This window comes from Lithobates pipiens, unplaced genomic scaffold (assembly GCF_037356315.1).
Source record: "Lithobates pipiens isolate NorthernLeopardFrog02 unplaced genomic scaffold, aLitPip1_a1.2 Scaffold_18, whole genome shotgun sequence".
NCBI lineage: Eukaryota > Metazoa > Chordata > Amphibia > Anura > Ranidae > Lithobates > Lithobates pipiens.
Window position 1 is genome coordinate 195,847,059 of NW_027507758.1, and position 25,717 is coordinate 195,872,775.

Genomic DNA, 25,717 nt, shown 5'->3' on the forward strand with positions numbered 1-25,717 from the left:
CACCAAAAGTTGCACCTTATTTTTGAAAGAGAAACTGTTGCATGGACATTGATCGAATTTATTTATTTTTATTATTCTATTCTATTATTTTTTGGATTTATTTTTAATATACAGTGATTCATTATATATACCATTTTTTTCACAACGTTTACTAGCACCAGCACAATACTGAGTCACTATAAACTTTTGCACTCCATTCTGGAAAAGGGTCTTTCACGGTCATTCTTTGTATGATATACCGTGACTTCCTTTTTTATTTTCCATTTGCATTGAAGGTAGTTTTATTTGTTTATTTATGTATTTGCGTCTATTGCACTCTATCTAAAGCTTTTATGTGTACCATTGCCTCCTGTTAGTGTGGCTCAACATCTCTTCCACTTCTGCACTTTATTTGTACAGTGCAGCACTATTCTATTCTTCCTCTGATATATAACAAAGTATTGAGATGAACTTTTGATATTGACAAAATACGGTACTTATTTTCCACAACAATTTGCAAATAAATTCTTTCAAAAATCAGACAATATGATTGCCTGGATTTGTTTCCACATTTTGTCTCTCATAGTGGAGGTATACCTATGATGACAATTACAGGCCTCTCTCATCTTTTTAAGTGGGAGAACTTGCACAATTGGTGGCTGACTAAATACTTTTTTGCCCCACTGTATATTTACATAATTCCAAACGATTGATAAATTATAGTGACTGAAGCAGGCTAAATATAACTAAAAGACATAGAGAAACCTTTAGTTGCCATTATTTGTAATGTGGTTTAAAAAAAAAAAGAGCCAGGTGGCTCTGCATTTTCCAGTGTTTCTGTTCTGCTGAAATAGATCCCCTTGCATGGTAAGTCATTTGTTGGTGAACTTTTGCTTTCTTTTAAATAAAAATAGGCTGCCGAGTCCTTAAAAAATAGTTCCTCTCTGCAGTGGACTTGCTGTATAGATGCATCTACCATGAGAGCCAACTACCCCATATCTAAATTTATATATATATATATATATATATATATATATATATATATATATATATATATATATATATATATATATATATATATTAGCAGTTTTTGTTTAATTGTAATTGCAAAATCTGACTGCTTTGCCACAGCTTATATTTCATAGATGTTGTGAGTAGCTTTCATTTCACTTTCAATCTATCTTCTGTTTACATGCCGTTTATATATCATCTGCTTTTGCTGTTTTTGTTGCATGAAAAAATGCCTTTAAAAAAATGCCTTCAATACCCCTGCTGTATAACAATAATAATAATTTGTTATGCCTAATGTATAGGGTGAGAAAACAGTGCTTTATTTATTGCTGTAAACAAAATGTGTTTGTAGGATTTGAATAAGAAATAAAATTGAAGCATACATTTCTCAAACATAAAAATCTGCAATGAAAATTTTCACGCAATAAAAAATGCTGTCCCAATATACTTTGTAGAAAAATCAAAAACTCTGCAGTAAAAATAAAAAAGGCACAAAGTATATTTGATCAGCAATAAATTAAACTTTTTGCAAATTTTCAGGGAGTTTAAAAGACCTGACATCATAAATCAAATATAGATGGCAATCTATTGACACACATTGCTAAAACAGATGTTGTAATGCATTGTATGACAAACAAAAAAACACACAACATAAAGGAAAGTCTCCAGAGATATTCTAAACTTCCCATGCATCTGTTTTAAGCTATAAATTATTCTGCTGGAGCACGGCAACAACACAGTTTCTTGATGAATAGAGAAAGCAATCAGGAAGATGCCCAACTTTGAATGAGGTGGATTTTACTACATATCTAGGAGCCGGATATGCGCAAACCGAAACCCATATAATGGGATAAAAGATATGAACTTGGAATTTTTCATGCATGGGGACCCTTGGAAAATAAAAAGAACGGCTTTATGCATTTTTAGACGCAAGATCCACATAAATTAATGTTCACAAAATGTCAGTGAAATCTGACAAATACATCTTACAGCTGTTCGAGTACAGATATTTGGGTCATATACCTTGTTATTGCTACTGAAAACAAAAACCCAAAAATGTGGCATATAAATAAGTGATCCATGAAGAGGTTTAAAAAAAAAAAATAACTCATTTATTCTTGTCCATAACATTAAGCACCTCATCCAAAACAGAAGGACCCAAGTCAAGCTGTAAAGTTAACAGAGAGCCAGCCAGGTCAGAAAATGATCCTTCAGATTTTAAATCAGTGCCCTCCATGTTGCTTGAAATAGGACTGTGTTCAAATAAGTCTAACCCTTGCCAGTCACTGTATTGTTCAGAGAGGCTAGATGAATGGCTTGATCTTCCATTGGTAGAGCATGATGCTGAACCATTAACCTTCCATGTACTTCCACTGTCAAACTCATCGTCATTTTCATAAGGCTGACATTTTTCTAGCAATTTCTCTTCCAAAACTGGCTCACAGCTAAGTCTTGGAGACTTGAATGGGCTGTAAGAGTCTCTTTTGCAATTAAATGTTACAGCAGATAACAATGGCAAGACTAATGCTTGAGATCCTCCAATCGTTGGCAGGGAGATTGCATTCTTAAGAACCGGGGAAGGAGATTCAGAATACACTGAGTCACAAGTACTGTTTGCCCTTAAGAATTCATTATGTCCATTCAAATGGCCACTTCTTGGAGTGCCTTGGCTGCCTGGCAACAGTTCATAGTTGCCTTGAAGAAATGAAATGTCTCCAAAGACATCGTGTTGCCCATCTTTGCCAATATGTATAGTATGTCGAAAATCTCCTAAAGGTGGACTGATTAAATCAGACGACAATACATCTCTTAGTTTAAACTTTTTGCCCTTTTTGTTGTTGCCAGTCTTCAGATAAATTGGTGTCTTTGCAGGCATTTTAATGTTGTCAGATTTGGGAAAGCAAAGTGCAATGATCTAAAATGTATGTTGTAAGAAGGTCACATCTCTGGTTCTGTTACTAAGAGCAATATTCCCAATATATTGCTTTCTGTAATTCCACTCTTCTTGCAAATGCCAAGTTCTTTTTGTCATTAATATAACATGCTGCCAAAATAAGAGTACCTGCAGAGAAAAAAAAATATATATATTACAATTAGTAGGCATTTACAGTTGATTTATTTTGTTTTTAAATACTATTAAGTGTTACTGACAGTCTTGGTCTGCAGAGCAGGCGTGTGGCATGTGACTTAATTCACCAAAGGATTAAAAACACTTACTAGAGGTAGACGTTAAAGTGGTTGTAAACCCTTAAAGACCACTTTGACCTACAGGTAAGCCTAGATTAAGGTTTACCTGTAGGTCCATGAAATATCTCCTAAACCTACATGGTCTAGAAGATATTTGCAAAAACACAGGCACCGCTGTCTACGCACGCCGGTGCACTGAGCATGCCACTGCTAACGGCGATATGCTGTTAGTGGCGGCTCCCGTGGACATGCGCGGGAGTGACATCACTGCGGCTCCGGCCAATCACAGCGACGGAGCCACGATGCCCAGAAAGAAGATGGACGATCCATGGAATAAGGTACAGCGGTGGCATCGCTGGCTCCTGTGTCAAGTAAGTGACACATAATGGGCTACTATACTATTTCCCTTTGCAGGGAAACTAAGAGGAAGTAAACCCATCAGGGTTTACTTCCTCTTTAAAAACTCATCATGTGTGTGAGAGTCCAGCTTGGGGGGGTGGTTCTTGGATGATCAGGGCCACAGTAGGTGTTGTTGCTCCTGACTGTCCAGCAGAGGGAAACCACATGATCAGAAAACAGGAGAGATGGCTGTGTTGGATAGAGGTCGACCGATATGGGTTTTTCTCTGGCCGATGCCGATATTTAGAAATCATGGCGGCCGATAGCCGATATACGATGCCGATTTTTTTGGGCCGATATGTTAGGCCGATTTTATTTTATTTTATTTTTTTTTCCTTTTTTATTTTTTATTTTTTTTTAATCCCCCTTGATCTAACACACCTTTCCCACTGGGGCGTTTTTCAGGCGCTTTTGGTCTAAAAATAGCACCTGTAAAGTGCCTGCAAAATGGCTCCCCTGCAGTCTGTGTGAAAGACAGAGTGCTTTCACACTGAGGCGATGCGCTGGCAGGATCTTAAAAAAAAAAGTCCTGCAAGCAGCACGTTTGGAGTGGTGTATACCGCTCCTCCACCACTCCTGCCCATTGATATGAATGGGCACCACTGCCGAAGCGCATGCAATGCGATTTGGCAGCAGTGCTTCATGGGCGCATTTAACCTCTTCCTTGGCCGCTAGCTGGGTTATATGTGCCCCACTAGCAGCCAAATAGCACCGCTAAAATGATGGTAAAGAGCCACTAAAACTTGCGTTTTACCATCAACGCCTGCCCGCTCCAGTGTGAAAGCAGTCTTCATAAGTGATACAGAAAATTTCTTACATTTAAACATTTATTAAACAAAACAAACCGCCAATCAGTTTACTTGTATGTATGATTTAGATAAAAAAAAAAACCTATATATTAAATAAAAACAGGTAGTCAAAACTTTTGGACGAAAAAAAAAAAATGGGCTAACTTTACTGTTTTTATTATTTTTATTTTTTAAATAGTGTATTTTTTCCCCAAAAAAAATGCATTTGAAAGACCTCTGTGCAAATGCCGTGTGACATAAAATATTGCAACTATTCCCTAGGATCTCTGCTAAAAAATATATATATATAATTTTTGGGGGGTCTAAGTGATTTTCTGGCAGAAAATACTGGATTTTTTCTTGTAAGCAACAAGTGTCAGAAAAGATTTAGTCTTTAAATGGTTAAACTGAGAACTTCTACGCACAGAGATGACTTCATTCATTGAAGTGTAAACATTGTATCATTTTGTTCTTTTCTTGGCAGCCTGCCCAGAGAGGAGGAAAGTGTTTCTATGACGACTCAGGCAACTTACACTGACTTCTATACAGAAGTCATTTCAAAGTCATGCTGTAGTTCTAAATCAGCTTTTTATCAGCACAATCGGCCGATGCCGATTATTTAAAAAACGGCAAATATCGGCCGATATATCGGTCGACCTCTAGTGTTGGAGTATACCAGTGTAGGACGTTGGACTTGTAGGTGACATCAACAGAAGTGCGCCCGAAGCCAGCATGAACCACACAGACCAGAAGTGACATCTATAGGTGGGACATTTTTCAGAGCATCTCATAAGCTCCTTCTTCAGATCAGCATGAAGGAGCCTATCAGATGCACGTCCCGCCTAATAGACGTCACTTCTGACCCGTGTGATTTGCGCGCTTCCGGTGACGTCCTACACTGGTATACTCCAACACAGCCATCTCTCCAGGTTTCTGATCATGTCCCTCTGATGGACAGTCAGGATCAACAACACCTACTGCAGACCTGATCATCCAAGAACCTCCCCCCATGCTGGACTCCTTCACACACATGTTGAGTTTTTAACTTCTACCTCTAATAAGTGTTTTTAATCCTTTGGTGAATTAAAATTCTTAATGCTGCTGCACTTAGAGGTGCGTTCTTTTTTATCCTGTTTCCTTTAGAGTTGTTGCTTTATTCTTGAAGTGCTGCCTTGGTGCCCTACACAGACGTCCATCAGCCAGAACTATATTCACCCTTTGAGGATATTTTCTTTGGTCAGATACGGCTATCCAGATGCACCCCTTTTTCTCTTATCCATGTGACATGGATCCCTTCCACAGAGCAGCATTAAAAGAAAAAGTACAGCCAAAGCTCGTCTGGCTGCACTTCTCCTGTGGATTACAGAAGTGCAGTTAGTTCTGCACTCCTGTGACCTGTTTTCAGCAAACAGCAGGCTGAAGCCACAGAGCTGGCTGGGGAAAGATCACGCCATATGGTCAGGAGTCACTCACATGCATGGACCAACACTGGACTCAGCGAGACGCTAATGCCCCGTACACACGAGAGGACTTAAGTCCGACAGACTTCCAAAGGAGTTCCGTCGGAGTTCTGCTGGAATTCCGACGGAGTTCTGCTGGAATTCCGACGGAGTTCTGACAGACTTTTCGGCTGAACGGACTTGGCCACACACAATCACACTAAACTCCGACGGATTCGAACGTGATGACGTACGACCCGACTCGAATAAGGAAGTTCATAGCCAGTAGCCAATAGCTGCCCTAGCGTCGGTTTTAGTCCGTCGGAGTAGCATACACATGAGCGGAGTTTTCGAAGGGGACCAGGTCCGGCGGAGTTCCTTCGGGAAAATTTGAAGCATGTTCCATATTCTAAAGTCCGTCAGACTTTGGTGAATCAAAAGTCCGTTGCAGCCCACACACGATCGGATAGTCTGACGGACTCGGTCCTTCGGACTTTGGATGTTGAAAAGTCCGCTCGTGTGTACGCGGCATAAGAGTCTGAGTCACCCGTTCCCATCTTATCCACAACCCAGTGCTCCAATGAGTGTGGGGAGGCAGAGCAGAGAGTCAGTGACTGGCAGTCAGTCACCAGCTGTCTGCTTTTAAAGACCACTGATCACTTAGTTCTCAGTGCTTTGATTACTCAGTTCCCCGCCTTAGAGCCAGCGGGGGACAGTTGCAGCATCTGACTGATGCTGAATCCACCTAGGTAACTAGGATTGCTTAAAAAAAAAACAAAAAAAAAAAATCACCTACACTTCTCTTTTAAAGAGCTTAATCTTTGCTTTTTTATTACTTCACTGGTTTTAAAAGTCAATGCACCTTGTTTACACTGAGCACCTTTATTTTATCAACTCTATAATTGGGCTGTCTTATTGCCTTCACGTTTGAGAAGCGCCTACGATTTATAAATATCAATTATAAAATACAATATAAATGAGTATAGCATAAAGAAAATGCAGTAATACACAGCTATATAACTAATAAATAAATACATTTCTTAGTTATTTAAAAAATAGATATTATAGTTTCCCTAATTTATTACCTTAAACATTATTCTATAGATGTTTTAGATCACAGACATAACTAAAATCTGATTTTTAATGTAATCTGCCACCCTTAGGCCCCATTCACAAATAAGTATTTTATAGTACGAAAATACAAAATGCTCAACATCCAAAATTCTGTGTATTTCAATGGTGGCTGTAGCTCAACACCTGACACTCTACTTTTGAGGCAGAAATGGGCATTTTTGGCCTCAGAGGTTTGAATGGCAATGCATCAAAATGCAGGAATCAAGTATTTTTGCACTTTTTTTAGGCATTTTTTTCTGTAATCCTTTCCATTCCAAAAATGCCTGAAGATTGAACACATATGTACAATACTTGCAATGTGATTCTAAAATACTCATACACATGTACTAGACACACATAAACGCTAAAGACATATATGTGAAAGCTGCTGAGGTGTGAATGCAGGCTTAGTCCTGTGTAACTGACATATCATCTCTGCAAGATTATTATGAATATACAATTTAAAACTCGCTAGTTAATACAAATACTGCAGCTGCTGACTTTTAAAATAATGACACTTACCCGCCCAGTGCGCCCGCGATGTCGGCACCATCTTGGGTATGGGAATCAGGAAGTGGCGCCTTGTGGCTTCATTTCCCGGTTCCCTACTGCGCTGCGCAATAAGGATGGTCCCCGCTGTCTCTGGGATCCGTGTGTTTCCCAGCAGATTCTGCGGAAAGGGGCGTAGCTTCTGCAGAATCTACGCCGGAAGTGGGTGCAGATACCTGTACTGTACAGGTACCTGCACCCCCCTCCCCCCTGAAAGGTGCCAATTATGGCGCCGGAGGGGGGGAGGGTTCCAATGAGCAGAAGCTCCACTTTAGGGTGGACCTCCGCTTTAATATCTAGCACCATGATAACTAGCTTAACAAAATTAACAAAGAAATCTAGTAAGTCTAAAAACTTTTGGAATCAGTTTACTTGATCCTAATCAATAATTCATAATTTAAACAGTGTCACAAGAGGTGCAGAAAGCAAAATTTACATACGAACCTTCCCAGGTCCAAAATACATTGAACAGAAGTGATTGTAAGCGATCACCTTGTAAAACAACCCATTCAGTTTAACCAGTTGCCGACCGCCGCATGACGATGTACGTCGGCAGAATGGCACCCCCCCACCCCGGGTGCCTGCGGCGGTTGGATTATCTTCAGGAGCGATCGTTGATGAGAGGGAGGCCATTGATTCGCCACCCCCTCGTGATCGCTCCCGACGAATAGAAAGCTTCCTCTGCTCCTGTAATGTAAACAGGAGCAGTGGAAGTGATGTACTCTCACCCCCTAATCACCCCCCTGCACCCCCTGTCACAGTGACACCAATAGCATTTTTTTATTTTTTTTATTGATTATTGCATTGTTGTCATTTGTGACTGCAATAACTGTTAGGGCAGTTAGGGCTAGCCCCCTTTAGGTCTAGGGTACCCCCCTAACCCTCCTTAATAAGGGTTTAACCCCGTGATCCCCCCCCGTCGCCAGTGCCACTAATCAATCGTTTTTCTGATCGCTGTATTAGTGTCACAGGTCACGCTAGTTAGGCAGGTAAGTATTTAGGTTTGCCGTCAGCTTTTTATAGCATCAGGTAACCCCATATACTACCTAATAAAGGTTTTAAACCCGATTGCCCCCTAGTTAACCCTTTCACCAGTGATCACCGTATAAGTGTTACGGGTGACGCTGGTTAGTTAGTTTGTTTTTTATAATATCAGGACACCCGCCGTTTATTACCTAATAAAGGTTTAACCCCCTGATCACCCGGCGGGTGATATAAGTTAGGTTTTAGGGTCTGCGTCGCCCCAGGCAGCGTCAGGTTAGTGCCAGTACCACTAACACCCACGCACGCAGCATACACCTCCCTTAGTGGTATAGTATCTGAACGGATCGATATCTGATCTGATCTATACTAGCGTACCCAGCAGTTTAGGGTTCCAAAAACGCAGTGTTAGCGAGATCAGCCCAGATACCTGCTAGCACCTGCGTTTTGCCCCTCCGTCCAGCCCACCCAAGTGCAGTATCGATCAATCACTGTCACTTATGTAGCGTAGGACTTTCTGAATGGGCTACTTGCCCACACACGGCACTTTTTCAGTGGACTAATATGGCGTACTAAGTCCGCCGGACTATCCGCTGTACTTTTGAAATGAACGGACTCGCCCACACACGCGGAGGAAAGTCTGCTCATTTTGAGCGCGTCTCCAGGTAGACGGGGCCATTGAAGCAGGCGTCGCTGGCCCCGTCACCTGGTATGAACTTAAAGGGGAACCCCAACGCCGGAAAAAATCTGCGTGGGTGTCCCCCCCCCGGTCCACATCAGACCCTTGTCCGAGCACGCTACCCGGCCGGCCAGGAAAGGGGGGGGCGAGCGAGCGCCCCCCCTCCTGAGCCATATCAGGCCACGTGCCCTCAACATGGGGGGGTGCCTTGGGGAAGGGGGGGCGTGCGCCCCCCCCACCCCAAAGCACCTTGTCCCCGTGTTGAGGACAAGGGCCTCTTCCCGACAACCCTGGCCGTTGGTTGTCGGGGTCTGCGGGCGGGGGGGGGGGGTTATCGGAATCCGGGAGCATCCTCTGGGACTGTGACATCATAATAGGCGGGGACATCATCCAGTGATGTCCCTATATAAGTCGCCGAGCACTGCGTCCGTGCCATTGTGAGCGGAGGATGCGACGAGGCAACATTTGAAGTGAAGAAGAGAAGACGGCAAAAGCAGTGACAGAAGACCGCCTGTAAAAGAGCTAGAAGAAGGTGCGGTGGCCCGGCAAGAAGAAACGAAGAGGGGGACAAGACCCCTGAAGTCGGAAGAAGAGGGCGGCGGCGGTGAAGAAGAAAGCCGGGCTCCTCCGCTAGCAAAAGAGCTAGCAGAAGATAGCGGATGAGTCCGGTGAGAAGACCCCCGAAGACGGAACTATTTTAACCCTTGTGTGTTGTGTTTTTTTTTACTTTTTTTTACAGGTGAATGGGTAGGGGTACATTGTACCCCATACTCATTCACATAGGGTGGGGGGCCGGTATCCGGGGGGCCCCTTATTAAAGGGGGCTCCCAGATTTCGATAAGCCCCCCGCCCGCAGACCCCGACAACCAACGGCCAGGGTTGTCGGGAAGAGGCCCTTGTGCTCATCAACATGGGGACAAGGTGGTTTGGGGTGGGGGGGCCGCGCGGCCGCTCGCTCGTCCCCCTCTTTCCTGGCCAGCCGGGTAGGGTGCTCGGACAAGGGTCTGATGTGGACCTGGGGGGACCCCACGCCAATTTTTTCAGCATTGGGGTTCCCCTTTAAGTCCATACCAGGTGACGGGGCCAGCGACGCCTCCTTCGCTGGCCCCGGCTACCTGGAGACGCGCTCAAAATGAGTGGACTTTTCTCTGGGCGGGAAAAGTCCGTTCATTTCAAAAGTACGGCGGACTGGCAATCACACAGCCGAATTGTCCGCCAAAATGCGATTCCGGCGGGAAGATTGGAGTGCAAAAATACTTTCTAAGTCCGCCGTACTTTTGGGTAAAAAAAGTCCGCCGGAGGCTACACACGGGTGGATTGTCCGGCGGACTTGAGTTTGCCGGACTTTTCCACCGTATTGTTTGATCGTTTGTACGCGGCATTACAAAACACTAAACACACATAACTGCAGCGTTCACAGAGTCAGGCCTGATCCCTGCGATTGCTGATGCCCCGTACACATGATCGGACTATCTGGCGGACAATCCGCTCGTGTGTGGGCTCCGGCTGACTTTTTGTTCCCAAAAGTCCGGCAGACTTAGAAAGAAGTTTTGACTCAAAAGGTGCAAAAACCGCAGGTCCCTCATATGGAGCAGAGCAGTACTAGCACCGCTATTCCTTCTGGTGAACTGGCAAGCACCAGAGGCTTAGTACAACCTGGTCATAAATCCAGCATTGCAGTAACACTTGGTGACGTGGCGAGTCCCATAAGTGCATTTCAAGCTGGTGAGGTGGCAAGCACAAGTAGTGTCTCACTGCCACCAAGAAGACAAAGACAGGCCCGTCGTGCCCATAGTGCCCTTCCTACTGAAATCCCCAATCCAATCCTAATTGGGAACCCACCCGTACTTCCCCCATTCACTGGCCAACCTGGCATTCAGGTGGAAACAGTTGATTTTACGTCACTTTTATTTGTTGTTTTTCACCGAAGAGCTCTATAGATCTATTGTGGTCCAAAGCAATTTGTACGCTGGTTAATACATCGCCGCTAATCCCCAGTCCTCCCTTGCCAGAGATTGGAGACCAATTACGGTCTCCGAATTTAAGATCTTTCTGGGCCTTTCCCTCGACGTGGGCATAGTTAAAATGAGTACGTTGAGGTCATATTGGTCCACTGACCCAATGTACCATATGCCCGTGTTCTCTGCTTCCATGGCCAGGGCAAGATATGAGCAGATTTTGCGGTTTATGCACTTCAATGACAATGAACTCTGTTGTCCTCGTGGAGACCCTGAATATGATCGGCTCTACAAAATGATGCCACTCATAAACCACTTCAACCAACGTTTTGCAGACTTGTTTACTCCCCATCAAGTTGTCTACCTTGATGAGTGCCTCATTAAGTTTTCTGGTCGCTTGTCATTCAAAGAGTACCTTCCCAGCAAGCGTGCCGGATACAGGGTCAAGATGTATAAGCTCTGTGACAGGGCCACAGGCTATACATGTAGTTTTATGGTTTACGAGGGAAAAGCTAGTCATGTAGAGCCGACAAACTGCCCTGACTACATAGGAAGCTCTGGCAAGATTGTGTGGGACTTGGTGTCACCCTTATTCGGAAAGGGGTACCACTTGTACGTGGACAATTATTACCGTATTTATCGGCGTATAACACGCACTTTTTTCCCCTTAAAAGCAGGGGAAAATCGTGGGTGTGTGTTATACGCCGATCCCCCGAAATTCTGAGCCTCTGGGCGGCTTTCAGACACCTTCGGCTCTTCAAGGCGACTTTCGGCCGCCTTCGGCTCTTCTTGGCAGCTTTCGGCCGCCTTCGGCTGTTCTCGGCCGACTTCGGCCGTTCTCGGAAGCTTTCGGCCGCCTTCGGCTCTTCTCGGCGGCTGAAAGCTTCCGAGGCAATGGGGGACATGGCTGCAATGGGGGACATGGCTGCAATAGGGGACAAGACTGCAATGTGGGACAAGACTGCATAAGGCTACAATGGGGGACAAGACTGCACAAGGCTGCAATGGTGGACAAGGCTGCATAAGGCTGCAATGGTGGACAAGGCTGCAATGGTGGACAAGGCTGCATAAGGCTGCAATGGTGGACAAGGCTGCAATGGTGGACAAGGCTGCAGATGACACTGATGGGCATATAAATGTAAGTTTTTTTTTTCCCTTAAACTTCCCTCCTAAAAGTTTTTTTCCTTAAAATTCCCTCGTAAACTTGGGGTGCGTGTTATACGCCGGCGTGTGTTATACGCCGATAAATACGGTACATGAGCGTGCCCGTTTAGTCAGCAGATTGGAGCATGTGGCACAACGGTCCAAATTACTACGGCGACTGGTGTTGTGGAGAAACCCCTCTGTGTCCACGAATATAACCAAAATATGGGAGGGGGTGGACCTCAACGACCAGTTGTTGGCGCCGCACCTAGTTGCCCATAAGGCCAGATGCTGGTACAAAAAAGTGTCTGTTTATTTCAATTGGCTTTGCTGAAAAAACACATAAAAAAATATATAAAAAAAAATAGTTGTCATTTTATTGTTCTCTCTATTATTCTGCTCTTTTTTTTTTACTGTATTCTATTCTGCAATGTTATATATTGTGTTTTATTGTTAACCATTTTTTGTTTTCAGGTATGCCATTCAGCTGCAGCTTGGATTTATTTATCTTGACAGCAACAGCATTTGCTCCCACGATACATAAAGCCATGACTCCAGCGCTGTCGGAGGTGATTTCACCACCAGTTAAAAAAGAGAGCATATATGCTGAAGCATAGGGCCAGCAGGGGCGGATGAGCAATTTGCTCCTACCTTTTGGGGCAGATGCCCCCATGCTTCGGCTTATATAAATGGTGCATCTATGCCCATCATTAGAAGTGGGTGGATGAAGAGAGGTATTCTAATGGTGGGCATACCCACCGATCAATTTCTTTTTTTCGTTCAGCCCACAGGCTGCATGAAAAAAAATTACAATATATGACCAGCAAGGTTTTGGTATGTTGCTGGACTTTGAGTGGTTATACCAGAATAATGCCTGTGGGTTTAGGTATCATTCTTTTTAGCCAGTGGTCGGCTTTCATGTAAAAGCAATCCTAGGGGCTAATTAGCCTCTAGACTGCTTTTACAAGCAGTGGGAGGGAATGTCTCCCCCCCCCCCCATCTTCCATGGTTTTCTCTGGCTCTCCAGTCCCAACAGGGAACCAGAGAATGCGGCCGGTGATCAGCTCTATGGTCAGCTGGCGGAAGCTATGAGCATCTCATGACTTAAATTTCGCTGGATGTAAACAGTGCCATTGGGAAAACATTTTATCACACCAATCTTGGTGTAGTCAGATGCTTTGAGGACAGAGGAAAGATCTAGGGTCTAATAGATCCCAATTAAAAAAAAAAAAAAAGAGTACCTGTCACTACCTATTGCTAGCATAGGGGATATTTACAGTACGTTACCTGAGATAACAATAAATATGATAAAAAAAAATATAAATGAAAGTAACAGTTTAAAAATAAAAAAAGCAAAATAAATAATTAAAAAAATTAATGATAATAAAAAAAAAAAGCACCCCGTCCCCCCTGCTCTTGCACAAAGGCGAATGCAAGTGTCGGTCTGGCGTCATATGTAAACAGCAATTGCACCATGCATGTGAGGTATCACTCGAAGGTCAGATCGAGGGCAGTCATTTTAGCAGTAGACCTCCTCCATAAATCTAAAGTAGTAACCTGTAAAGGCGTTTAAAGGCTTTTAAAAATGTATGTAGTTTGTCGCCGCTGCACGTTTCTGCTCAATTTTAAAGCATGTAGTGTTTGGTATCCATGTACTCGGCCTAAGATCATCTTTTTTATTTCATCAAACATTTGGGAAATATAGTGTGTTTTAGTGCATTAAATTTTTTTTTTAAAAAGTGTGTTTTTTTCCCAAAAAAATGTGATCAAATATTGTTTAAAAAAAAAAAAAAAAAGAAACACCCACCATTTTAATCTATAGGGCCATTGCTTTAAAAAGTGTATATATATATATATATATATATATATATATATATATATATATTGTTTGGGGGTTCAAAGTAAACAAAATGTCAGAAAGGGCTTTGTCTTCAAGTGGTTAGAAGAGTGGGTGATGTGTGACATAAACTTCTAATTGTTGTGCATAAAATGCCAGGACAGTTCAAAACCCCCCCAAATGACATTTTGGAAAGTAGACACCCCAAGCTATTTGCTGAGAGGCATGTCGAGTCCAAATTATTATTTTTTGCACCAAGTTGTGATATATTCCTCAAACATACCATAGGCATATGTAAAATTACACCCCAAAATACATTCTATTGCTTCTCCTGAGTACGGGGATACCACATGTGTGAGACTTTTTGGGAGCCTAGCCACATACGGGACCCCAAAATCCAAGCACCACCTTCAGGATTTCGAAGGGTGTAAATTTTTGATTTCACTCCTCACTGCCTATCACAGTTTCAGAGACCATGGAATGCGCAGATGGCACAAAGTCCCCCCAAATGTCATAGGATGCGCACAGGTAAAGCGCTCTGGCGCACAGCTGTGTGCAACAGGAATAAACGAAAGCACACAAGCACACACACACAAGGTGTGACCCCTCGCTGACCTATAAAGGTCATCCAAACACACTGCTGGTTTGTCTTCAGCTTCCTGTGTTTCCCACGTGTGTTCCTATGATCTCTATTACTTGTTTTTGACCCGGATTGCCTCATCGACCTCGCTGATCTTCTCCTGACCCGACCCCTGGCTTGTCTTGGATTATCCTTCTGTCTCAGCGTTCCTGGTACTTGTTGTCTGGACTGTGTTTGACCCCTGGCCTGTCTCCTGGATTCTCTCTTTGCTTTACGGACTTGTTACCTTGCTTCTGGACCTTCCCACGGGACATCACCTTCAGCTCTGCTCAAGCTACCTGCTGATCTTCTAGCAAGTGACTGTCCTACTGGTAGCTTGTGCCTCTTGGTGCAACCACCCTCTGTGCCACCTTCAGGGGTGGTCTGCGCCGAGTCGCAACAGCGACCGCTCTCGGCATCTTGGCCTCGGTGAGTACATTTATATGATAGTACAAACCAGCCATGACAGAGGCCAACAGAGCGGGTTCTCCATTAGAAGTCCTGTGCCAGCAAGTCTCTGCATTCACAGAAGCAGTACAGAAACTACAGGATGGCTATGCACAGATCGACAGCAGGCTTCAGCGACTAGCCACAGCTGCGGCACCCACAAATCCTACGCAGGCCTCAGTCAGCGATACCTCCACACCTCATGTCCAGCCTCCACCTGGATGATGATGACAGTACCCGAACCGCGAGTACCCACGCCTGAGCGATTTTCAGGCGACCGAAAGAAATTCAGAGCTTTTAAAAATGCATGTTCCTTGTACTTGGCTTTGCAACCCAGGACCTTTTCTTCGGAGATCATCAAGGTCAGGTTTATTATCTCTCTTCTGGCTGAGGAACCCCAGGCCTGGGCCCATAGCCTTATGGAACAGAGAAGCCCCTTGTTGAACTCCATGGACACCTTCTTTGAGGCCATGGGACATTTATATGATGACCCTCAGCGTACTGCCACGGCTAAGGCTACCCTGCATGCTCTCTCACAGGGGAGGAGACCGGTGGAGGAATACACCGTTGAGTTTCGCAAGTGGTCAGCTGACACTGGCTGGAACGAGGCGGCCCTGCGTTATCAATACAGGTTAGGGCTCTCCGAGAACCTAAAGGACGAGTTGGCCCGAGTAGAGACTCCTGCCTCCCTGGAGGAATTAATCCAGTTGGCCACAAAACTGGACAGACGGATGCGCGAGCGGCGCTCCGAACGCCTCCAGGCCTCTCGGCCTAGTTGGATGCTTCCTAAGGCCACTGTCCCGTATCCGCCCATCCCGGTTCCTTCAGGTCCCTCAGCTTCAGAAGGGGAGCCCATGCAGCTAGGTTTGGTCCGTCCTCGTCTCACCCCAGAAGAGCGACAACGAAGACGCCAAGCCAATCTGTGCTTATACTGTGGGGGGCTTGGACATTTCATTCACAGCTGTCCTGTGAGACCCCGTAAGTTGCCCCCACGGTGTATAATGAACTACCAGAGTGTTGGTCCTGCTCAAACTCATGTAACTCTCTCTGTTTCCCTACAGCTGGCAGAAGAGAAGATCCCACTCCCAGCCGTGATTGACTCAGGGGCATGTAGTTGCTTTTTGGACATCTCCCTTGCACAGCAACTACGCATTCCAAGCCAGAATAAAGCGACACACCTTCTAGTCCATTTAGCTGATGGATCTCTGCCACTCTCAGGTCCAGTAACACAGGAGACACTACCCTTGCTTACTATTACAGACTCAGGTCATAGAGAACTCCTACGCTTTGATCTCATATCATCTCCCATGTTCCCTATCATCCTGGGACTTCCTTGGTTGCAGGCTCACGATCCCCAGATCAGTTGGAACAAGAAGGAAGTATCCTTTACATCCGCCTACTGTATGCAGCATTGTTTTGTTTCCATTCCAGCTCCTTGTATGACCGTGGCCCCCACCACTAATCACCTTCAGCACATTCCTCAGGTCTACTCCGAGTTTAAGGATGTCTTTGATAAAAAGAAGGCTGACCGTCTACCACCACACAGACCATATGATTGCCCCATTGAACTGTTACCTGGCTCTGAGATCCCTTTTGGACGAATATTCCCCTTATCCGAGACTGAACTAAAGGCTCTCAAAGCCTACATTGATGAAAATCTTGAAAAGGGGTTCATTCGCCCATCTTCTTCACCAGCAGGGGCAGGTATTTTCTTCGTGGGAAAAAAGGACGGATCCCTTAGGCCATGTGTTGACTACAGGGAACTTAATAAAGTCACAATCAAAAATCGCTATCCACTTCCACTCATCCCTGAGTTATTCCAGCGCTTAGGATCTGCCAAAGTATTTTCCAAACTGGACTTACGGGGGGCCTACAATCTCATTAGAATCCGTGCTGGGGATGAATGGAAGACAGCCTTCAGATCGAGATTCGGCCATTATGAATATCTTGTTATGCCCTTTGGCCTGTGCAATGCCCCGGCCACATTTCAGCATCTAGTAAATGGTATCTTCAGAGACTACCTTGATGATTTTATAGTGGTATATTTAGATGATATCCTTATTTTCTCTGCTTCTCTTGAACTCCACAGGGTCCACGTGCAGAAAGTCCTCACCATCCTCCGACAACATCGGCTGTACCTTAAGGCGGAGAAATGTGAATTTGAGATAACTACAGTTCAATTCTTAGGATTCGTCATTTCTACCGAGGGCATCTCCATGGATCCCCAAAAGATCAAGGCAATCTTGGAATGGCCTGCTCCAAGGGATAAGAAAGCCGTACAAAGGTTTATAGGCTTCGCTAACTTTTATCGCAGATTCATCGCCGGGTTCTCTTCAATAGTCGCCCCCATTACTCAGCTGACCCGCCAACACACCCGATTTCAGTGGTCTCAAGAAGCCCAAGAAGCCTTTACCAAACTAAAGACCTTGTTCACCTCAGCTCCTATTTTGCGGCATCCCGATCCAGTACTACCATTCGTACTGGAAGTAGATGCCTCCGAGACAGCCACAGGAGCCATCCTCTCACAACGACAAGGGCCCAAAGCTTTGTTACACCCGGTGGCTTTCGCATCTCGGAGGCTGACCCCACCGGAGAGGAATTATGATGTAGGCGACCGAGAACTATTGGCCATCAAGTTCGCTCTGGAGGAGTGGAGATACCTCTTGGAAGGAGCCATTCATCCCATCACAATATTCACAGATCACAAGAATCTTGAATATCTGCGGACTGCCAAACGCTTAAGACCCCGTCAAGCCCGTTGGGCGCTTTTCTTTTCAAGATTCCAGTTCCATATCTCGTACCGGCCCGGATCCAAGAACAACAAAGCGGATGCGCTCTCGCGCATGTTCCCTGAGTCTTCCCAGGTAATGGAGCCTAGTACGATCTTGTCGCCTCACAACTTCCTTCTACTCCCACAGCCTGACTTACTTACGGCCATCAAAATCGCTTCAGTCCATTGCAATGACCCAGTCCTATCTACCTTGGAAAAATGTGACAATCTGTTTTGGGCCCGAAACAAGGTCTTCGTTCCCCTTGAGATTAGGACTCAAGTTCTAAGGACTTGTCATGATCACAAATTGGCCGGCCACTTTGGGACACAGAAAACCGCGGAACTGATCTCTCGTTCTTTCTGGTGGCCAGGTTGGAGACAGGACTGCCAGACTTACATTGCCTCTTGTGTACCGTGCCAGCGTAGTAAGGGTCCCAAGATCAAGCCCTGGGGCCTGTTAAGGCCTTTGCCCATTCCTGACCGACCTTGGGCAGACGTGTCAATGGATTTTATTGTGGAGCTACCGCCCTCGGAAGGTTTCACCACAATTCTGGTAGTAGTTGACCGTCTTTCAAAGATGGCCCATTTCCTACCTATGGTCGGTACCCCCTCTGCTCTGGAAACTGCCAATCTCTTTATTAAGGAGGTTGTCAGGCTCCATGGGGTTCCCAGCAGTATCACGTCAGATAGAGGTCCACAGTTCACCTCTAGATTTTGGAGAGAACTCTGCAAGATACTGGAAATCAAGATCTGTTTGTCATCGGCATATCAACCCCAAAGTAACGGGCAAACTGAACGGACAAATCAAACCCTTGAGCAGTATCTTCGCTGCTTTTGTTCAGGATCTCAAAATGATTGGTCGGCCCTATTGCCATATGCAGAATTCGCCTATAATAATTCAATTCACACAACTACCAATCAGACTCCCTTTTGGATCAACTGTGGGTTTCACCCTTCTTTCCTCCCGAACTCCATCCCAGAATCCACTGTTCCTGCGGTCCAAGATCGGATAGCCGCCATCCAATCTAATTTCCAAAGGATCCAGGAGACCATACAGAAGGCCCAGGATGATTACAAGAAATACCATGATAGGGGAAGGAAGGAGAACCCTACCTTTAAAATTGGCGAGGATGTCTGGCTATCTGCCACTAATCTCAAACTTCCTTATCCCACACGCAAGCTGGGTCCCAGATTCATAGGACCATTCAAAATCAAAAGGGTAATAAATCCTGTAGCCTTTGAACTAGCTCTCCCTGAATCCTACAGGATACACCCTGTTTTTCATGCCTCCCTTTTGAAGCCATTGGTTCCTAGTCCTTTTCCTGGAAGAGAAATGCCTCCTCCTCCACCCATCAAGATCGATGGAGAAGATGAATTTGAAGTGGAAGCTTTACTAGGATGCAGGAAAGTCGGTAGACAAATACAATACCTGGTAAAATGGAAGGGGTACCCTTCAGAAGATAACTCCTGGGAACCATCCAAGAACCTTCATGCTCCCAAATTAATAAAGACTTTCCATCAGCAACATCCAGAATTGATGGCTAGCTTGGGCGTCCGGAGGCCGCCCCTCGGGGGGCACTGTCATAGGATGCGCACAGGTAAAGCGCTCTGGCGCACAGCTGTGTGCAACAGGAATAAACAAAAGCACACAAGCACACACACACAGGGTGTGACCCCTCGCTGACCTATAAAGGAAGTGAGGTCATCCAAACATTATCCTTCTGTCTCAGCGTTCCTGGTACTTGTTGTCTGGACTGTGTTTGACCCCTGGCCTGTCTCCTGGATTCTCTCTTTGCTTTACAGACTTGTTACCTTGCTTCTGGACCTTCCCACGGGACATCACCTTCAGCTCTGCTCAAGCTACCTGCTGATCTTCTAGCAAGTCACTGTCCTACTGGTAGCTTGTGCCTCTTGGTGCAACCACCCTCTGTGCCACCTTCAGGGGTGGTCTGCGCCGAGTCGCAACAGCGACCGCTCTCGGCATCTTGGCCTCGGTGAGTACATTTATATGATACCAAATGACCCCATTTTGGAAAGTAGACACCCCAAGCTATTTGCTGAGAGGTATGGAGGGATTTTGAGCCATCTTGGCATTTTATGGCATTCAAAATTGATAGGTAGTGAGGCGTGAAATCAAAAATGTAAGCCCTTTGAAATCCTGAAGGCGTTTTCGGGGCCCCGTACGTGGCTAGGCTACCAAGTCCCACACATGTGGTTTCCCCGTACTCAGGGGAAGCAAAAGAATGTATTTTGGGGTGTAATTCCACATATGCCCATGGCATTTTTGAGCAACATATCATTTAGTGACAACTTTGTGGAAAAAAATGTTTTTTTTTTGTCATTATTCAATCACTTGGGACAAAAAATAAAATATTCAATGGGCTCAACATGCCTCTAACAATTTCCTTAGGGTGTCTACTTTCCAGAATGGGATCATTTGTGGTGGGGGGTGGGGGGGTTGTACTGCCCTGCCATTTTAGCACCTCAAGAAATAAGATAGGCAGTCATAAACTAAAAGTTGCGTAAATTCCAGAAAATGTACCCTAGTTTGTAGACGTGATAACTTTTGCGCAAACCAATAAATATACCCTTATTGACTTTTTTTTACCCAAGACATGTGACTGAATACATTTTGGTCTAAATGTATGACTAAAACTGAGTGGATTGGATTTTTCTTATAACAAAAAGTAGTAATAATTTTTTTTCAAAAATGTCATTTTTTTTCAGTTTATATCACAAAAAATATAAATCGCAGAGGCAAATAGCCTTTAAAGAAAGCTCTATTTGTGGGGAAAAAAGGACGCAAATTTTGTTTGGGTACAACATTGCATGACCGCGCAATTACCAGTTAAAGCAGTCCTCTGGTCTTTGACTAGCCAAATGGTCTTAATGGGCTTAAAGCGGAGCTCCACCCTAAAGTGGAGCTTCCGCTCATTGGAACCCTCCCCCCCTCTGGCGCTACAATTGGCACCTTTCAGGGGGGAGGGGGGTGCAGGTACCTGTACAGTACAGGTATCTGCACCCACTTCCGGCATAGATATCTGCAGAATCTACGCCCCTTTCCGAAGAATCTACGCCCCTTTCCGCAGGTCCCCCGCTGTCTGCTGGGAAAAACACGGATCCCAGAGACAGCGGGGACCATCCTTATTGCGCAGCGTGACTCGCGCATGCTCAGTAGGGAACCGGGGAAATGAAGCCGCAAGGCTCCACTTCCTGATTCCCATACCCAAGATGGCGGCAGGAGCACCCGAGAGACGATCGAGAGATCGGCTTCGGGTGCCGACATCGCTGATAGAGACACCCCAATCGACTTGCAGCTGTAATCGCAGCAAAAGGTGGCTTTACAAAGTATTAACGCAAGGGGGCCGAATAATTTTGCACGCCCCACTTTTCATTTTTTTATTAGTTAAAAAAGTTTCAAAAATTTCATGATGGAGTGATCCTTGTCCCCTATCTCTATGCCCTCTCTTATATGCCCTCGATCCTTTTTCTTTTCTGTATAATTCCATACTTTCCTAGGAATCCATCTAGCTAATGTACCATGGCTTCGACTTATCTGTTGTTCCTGAATCGATGTAAGAACCCCATGTAATATTTTTATATAGTTTTCTATATAATTTCGTCTGTTGCTCTGCGTGGGGGTCGCTCCCCCTGGCTGAGCGGAAGACGAAGGGTTCTTTAGCTTATATGCTTTACCCATTTTAGTCTATATGGATGTATGAATGTATAATATATATATATATATATATATATATATATATATATATATATATATATATATATATATATATATACACACACACACACGTCTTTTCCTTTTCTTTGCCCCCTTTTCCCCCAAACAAGGATTGTTATCATTAAAGGTTTCCTGATAGGCTTTCTATGCATGCTCTCAATCCTTTTATTTATACCATGGACATGTTTTTGTTAAGACACATACGATACATATTGTTGGTGTATCTTGTTATTGTTTGTAATGTTTAACTTCTCTTTCTCAACCTTTCTCCTGAATAAAATTAAGATTGAATTAAAAAAGTTTCAAAAATCCAATAGATTTCGTTCCACTTCACACTTGTGTCCCACTTGTTGGTGATTCTTCACAAAAAATAAAAATGTTATATCTTTATGTTTGAAGCCTGAAATGTGGCAAAAGGTTGAAAAGTTCAAAGGGGCCGAATACTTTCACAAGGCACTGTACAAGTACATGGTACAATAGGCACATATTAGGAATATGAAGTGTTGGGACTGGTGTGAGGAGGAGCTCGGACACACGACACTCACTCTGGACGGATGAGCTTCCACCAACTGACCCCCCCGCTGCGCCCCTGCCTGATGCTGGTACAGAGCCACCATCCTGGGAGGAGAATGGCATGCTGTCACAAAGACTTTAGCCAATATACTGAATCACGGAGCCTGCTCCTATCGCTGACCAACCTTTCTGGCTATCTTGCAAGTGTTGGCTGCACCAGAATCCCTGGTTGATGGTCCCGTATACCCGCTTCCTTCCTGGGTAACAGGTCAGAAAAATCACTGAAGTAGGGAGCGCTCGTTCTATGTGATTTCTGAGCCCCCAGCCACAACCTCAAGCTTCAGCTGTTGACCACAGATTGTTATTACACTTGTGTCTGCGGAACCCAGAGAAGGGGGAAGAATCTCGGCTGTGCAAACGCAAGAGGAGAGAGAACATCTTGGAGGTCAGTATTTAAATTTTGTATTATGTATCCAGTCACAGCCGGCCACATGTACTGTCTACATGTGCGGCGGTGATAGGGGACGAGGCTTGTTACCCTGAACACAGCCCAACCCCGATAGCAGTGAAGAGCCAATGAAATTGGCTCTTTGCCATGTGACCTGCTGTGTCCAATCACATGAACAAACAAGCAGGACAAAACTCTGGATAGCCGCACTGGCTATAACCCCTCACACTGCACCCAGAAGCTCAGCTTGTCAAAAGCAGTACAAACAGAAATAGGAGGGGTGGGTGCTGTGTCCGTCAATGAAATTCAGAGAAAAATTTGGACTACCCCATGATCAAAAATAATTTGGCTGATCATGGGGTGGTCATAAATTATTTGGCTGATCATGGGGTGGTCATAAATTACTTGGCTGATCATGGGGTGGTCATAAATTACTTGGCTGATCATGGGGTGGTCATAAATTACTTGGCTGATCATGGGGTGGTCATAAATTACTTGGCTGATCATGGGGTGGTCATAAATTACTTGGCTGATCATGGGGTGGTCATAAATTACTTGGCTGATCATGGAGTGGTCATAACGTTTTGGCTGAACATGGGGTGGTCATAATGTTTTAGCTGACCATGGGGTGGTCATAAAATATTATGACCACAACATGATCAGCCAAAATATTATGACCACCCCATGATCAGCCAAAACATTATGACCACCCCATGAGAAAAAAATAAAAAATAAAATAATAATTTTAGAAAAAAAATACATTTTTGAAAAAAATGTTCAGCTCTTTCAGCTAATGATGGGACTTCTTCAACTTTTTTACTACTATTTATACTTTTTAAAATACTAAGCTTTTTAACATTTTTCACAGTTACTCCAGCCACTCCAACCACACAACAGTTACTCAAGCCACTCCCCCCAGTTACTCTGCCCACTCCAGTTGTAGACTACTGTAGGTGGATGCAAGAACACTTCACACAATTTCCCCAGAAATTTTAGCTTTTGTAGTTATTATTATTAAGTGTTCTTGCATAGCAAGACCACTTACTGTTATTTCACATATATACTATTATAATTATGATTATAGCCAAATTTACCACCCTAACTCCTCCCACAGCTTTTACACTACATAGACAGTAATATTCATAGAAATACTGTTACCGGCAAGTCTAGGTTTTATCCTATCACCTTCCAGGATGGCACACCTGAGAGGATAATCAAGCAACCCCAGGCCTACCTTAAGGGTGGGACCACAGCTTGTAGGACCTTCCGACCAAAAGCCAAGTATTGCTGTGACAACACTTCCACACAGTAGTGCTTTAGGAACGTATCCTGACTGTACCAGGTGGCCGCACTGCAGATTTATTCCCAGGAGGCCCCTGCTCTCTCAGCCCAGGACGTTGCTAGTGACCTGGTTGAATGAGCTTTAACTTTTGCTGGTGCTGGAACTCCAGAACTCTCATATGCTACAGCGATAGCTTCTCTGATCCATCTAGAAACTGAGGCTTTAGAAGCCTGAAGCCTCTTCCTAGACCCAGTGTATAGAACCAGCAGGTGACTAGACCTCCTAAAACTCTTTGTTCTTTCTAGATAAGTAAGGAGACATCTTCTTACATCTAGACAATGACATTTCTTTCTCATTTTTTGGTTTAACACAGAATGTATATTATATAAATATTATGTCTTGCGTCCTATGAAATAAAGTTGCTACATTTGGTAGATATAAGGGATCTGCCCTAAGGGTAACCCTATCTGGCTGTACCAATAGGAAGGGTTCCTTCATGAACAGACCTTGCAGGTCCCGGACCCTCCTGACCATAGTAACTGCTAACAAAAATGATAATTTTAAGGTTAGAAACTTAAAGGGAACCTCTTCTATAGGTTCAAAAGGGTGTTTAGATAACGCCTCTAATACCCTTATTAGGTCCCAAGGAGGGAAACAACTTTTCGCGAAAGGGGAAATCCTTTCCCTGGCAACAGAAAACGTTTGATGAGGTTTTCTTTTGCCAACCTTATACTGAGGTAGACCAAGAGGGCCGCTATCTGAACCCGGGGGGGGGGGGGGGGGGCTGACTGCAAGGCCCAAGTCTACTCCACCCTGCAGAAACTCCAGGATAACTGGAACAGTGGTGGAGGTTATCTGCCTTTCTTTACCCCAGGAACAGAAGGTTTTCCACACTTTAGAATAAATCTTTTAAGTCACTGGTTTTCTACCCAGGAAGAGGGTATTTATTACTCTGTCTGAGCAGTCCTTGCTCTTTAGGATCTGGCGCTCACTAACCAGGCAGTCAGAACACCTGTTCCTTCCATGCGCATGGAAAATAAGGTCTGGAATAAAAGTGACAATTATATAATATCACAGATATACAGGCTATAAACCTTGTATTTCTGAAGGGTAACCAGCTCAAGCTTTATATGGAATACAAAAACAGGAAGACATACCCAGCCTTCGCTGTTGCATTTTCTGATGTACAGTCACCTGTAGAACAGAGAAGACACAAACAAACGTAAAATGTTGTGTATTAAGATACCATCATATAATTTAAGCACAGAGAAAGAACACAAACTTCAAATGTGTGCTTCTGATGCTCAACAAGGTAAGGTCATATATCTAACAGAAAGGACACTAACAAATGCCAATGTGGTGTTTTTCTGATATGAATAACAGAGAAGACACAGCCCCCTTTACTGTTGTGTTTTTCTGATGTACCGCAAACTAAGGTAATAGATGCCAGACAGAAGGCCAAGAACCAGCATGGTGTTGTGTATACCTGATACTGAACTCCATATGGCCATATAACCAACAGAAATGATATTAACACCTGGAGTGCATTTCTGATGATCAAGAAAATGCAGTCGCATAGCCAGCCCAGTGTGATAACAGACAAGACACCTGCGAACTACAGTTGTGTATTGCTGGTGCTGGACCACGTGCAGTCATAACCAGCAGTGACACTAACACACTTATGACTAACAGAACCAACAGAAATGTCACCAACAATAATTCAATGTTGTGCACTTCTGATTAGAAATACTGCACAGTCCTATAACAGAAATGTCACTAGCAACAAACTCAATATTGTGCGTTTCTGAATAGCAACGTGTACAATTGTATATCCAACAG

General features: G+C 44.4%; 1 protein-coding gene across 3 annotated transcripts in view; it reads right to left on the reverse strand.

The window, feature by feature from the left end:
• Positions 1 to 1,289: 1,289 nt before the first annotated feature.
• The window catches only part of CDC42EP3 (CDC42 effector protein 3), a 39,113-nt gene continuing 14,685 nt past the window's right edge, over positions 1,290 to 25,717 (reverse strand). For 2 of the 3 annotated variants that reach the window (XM_077486502.1, XM_077486503.1), the window contains 2 exons: positions 25,036 to 25,072; positions 1,290 to 3,052 (listed from right to left, as the gene is read on the reverse strand). In XM_077486502.1, coding sequence (XP_077342628.1) covers positions 2,099 to 2,866 — 768 coding nt within the window. In that variant the 5' untranslated portion in view covers positions 2,867 to 3,052; positions 25,036 to 25,072 and the 3' untranslated portion in view covers positions 1,290 to 2,098. The remainder of the gene's footprint in view (positions 3,053 to 25,035; positions 25,073 to 25,717) is intronic. The other variant, XM_077486504.1, reaches the window with a different exon arrangement.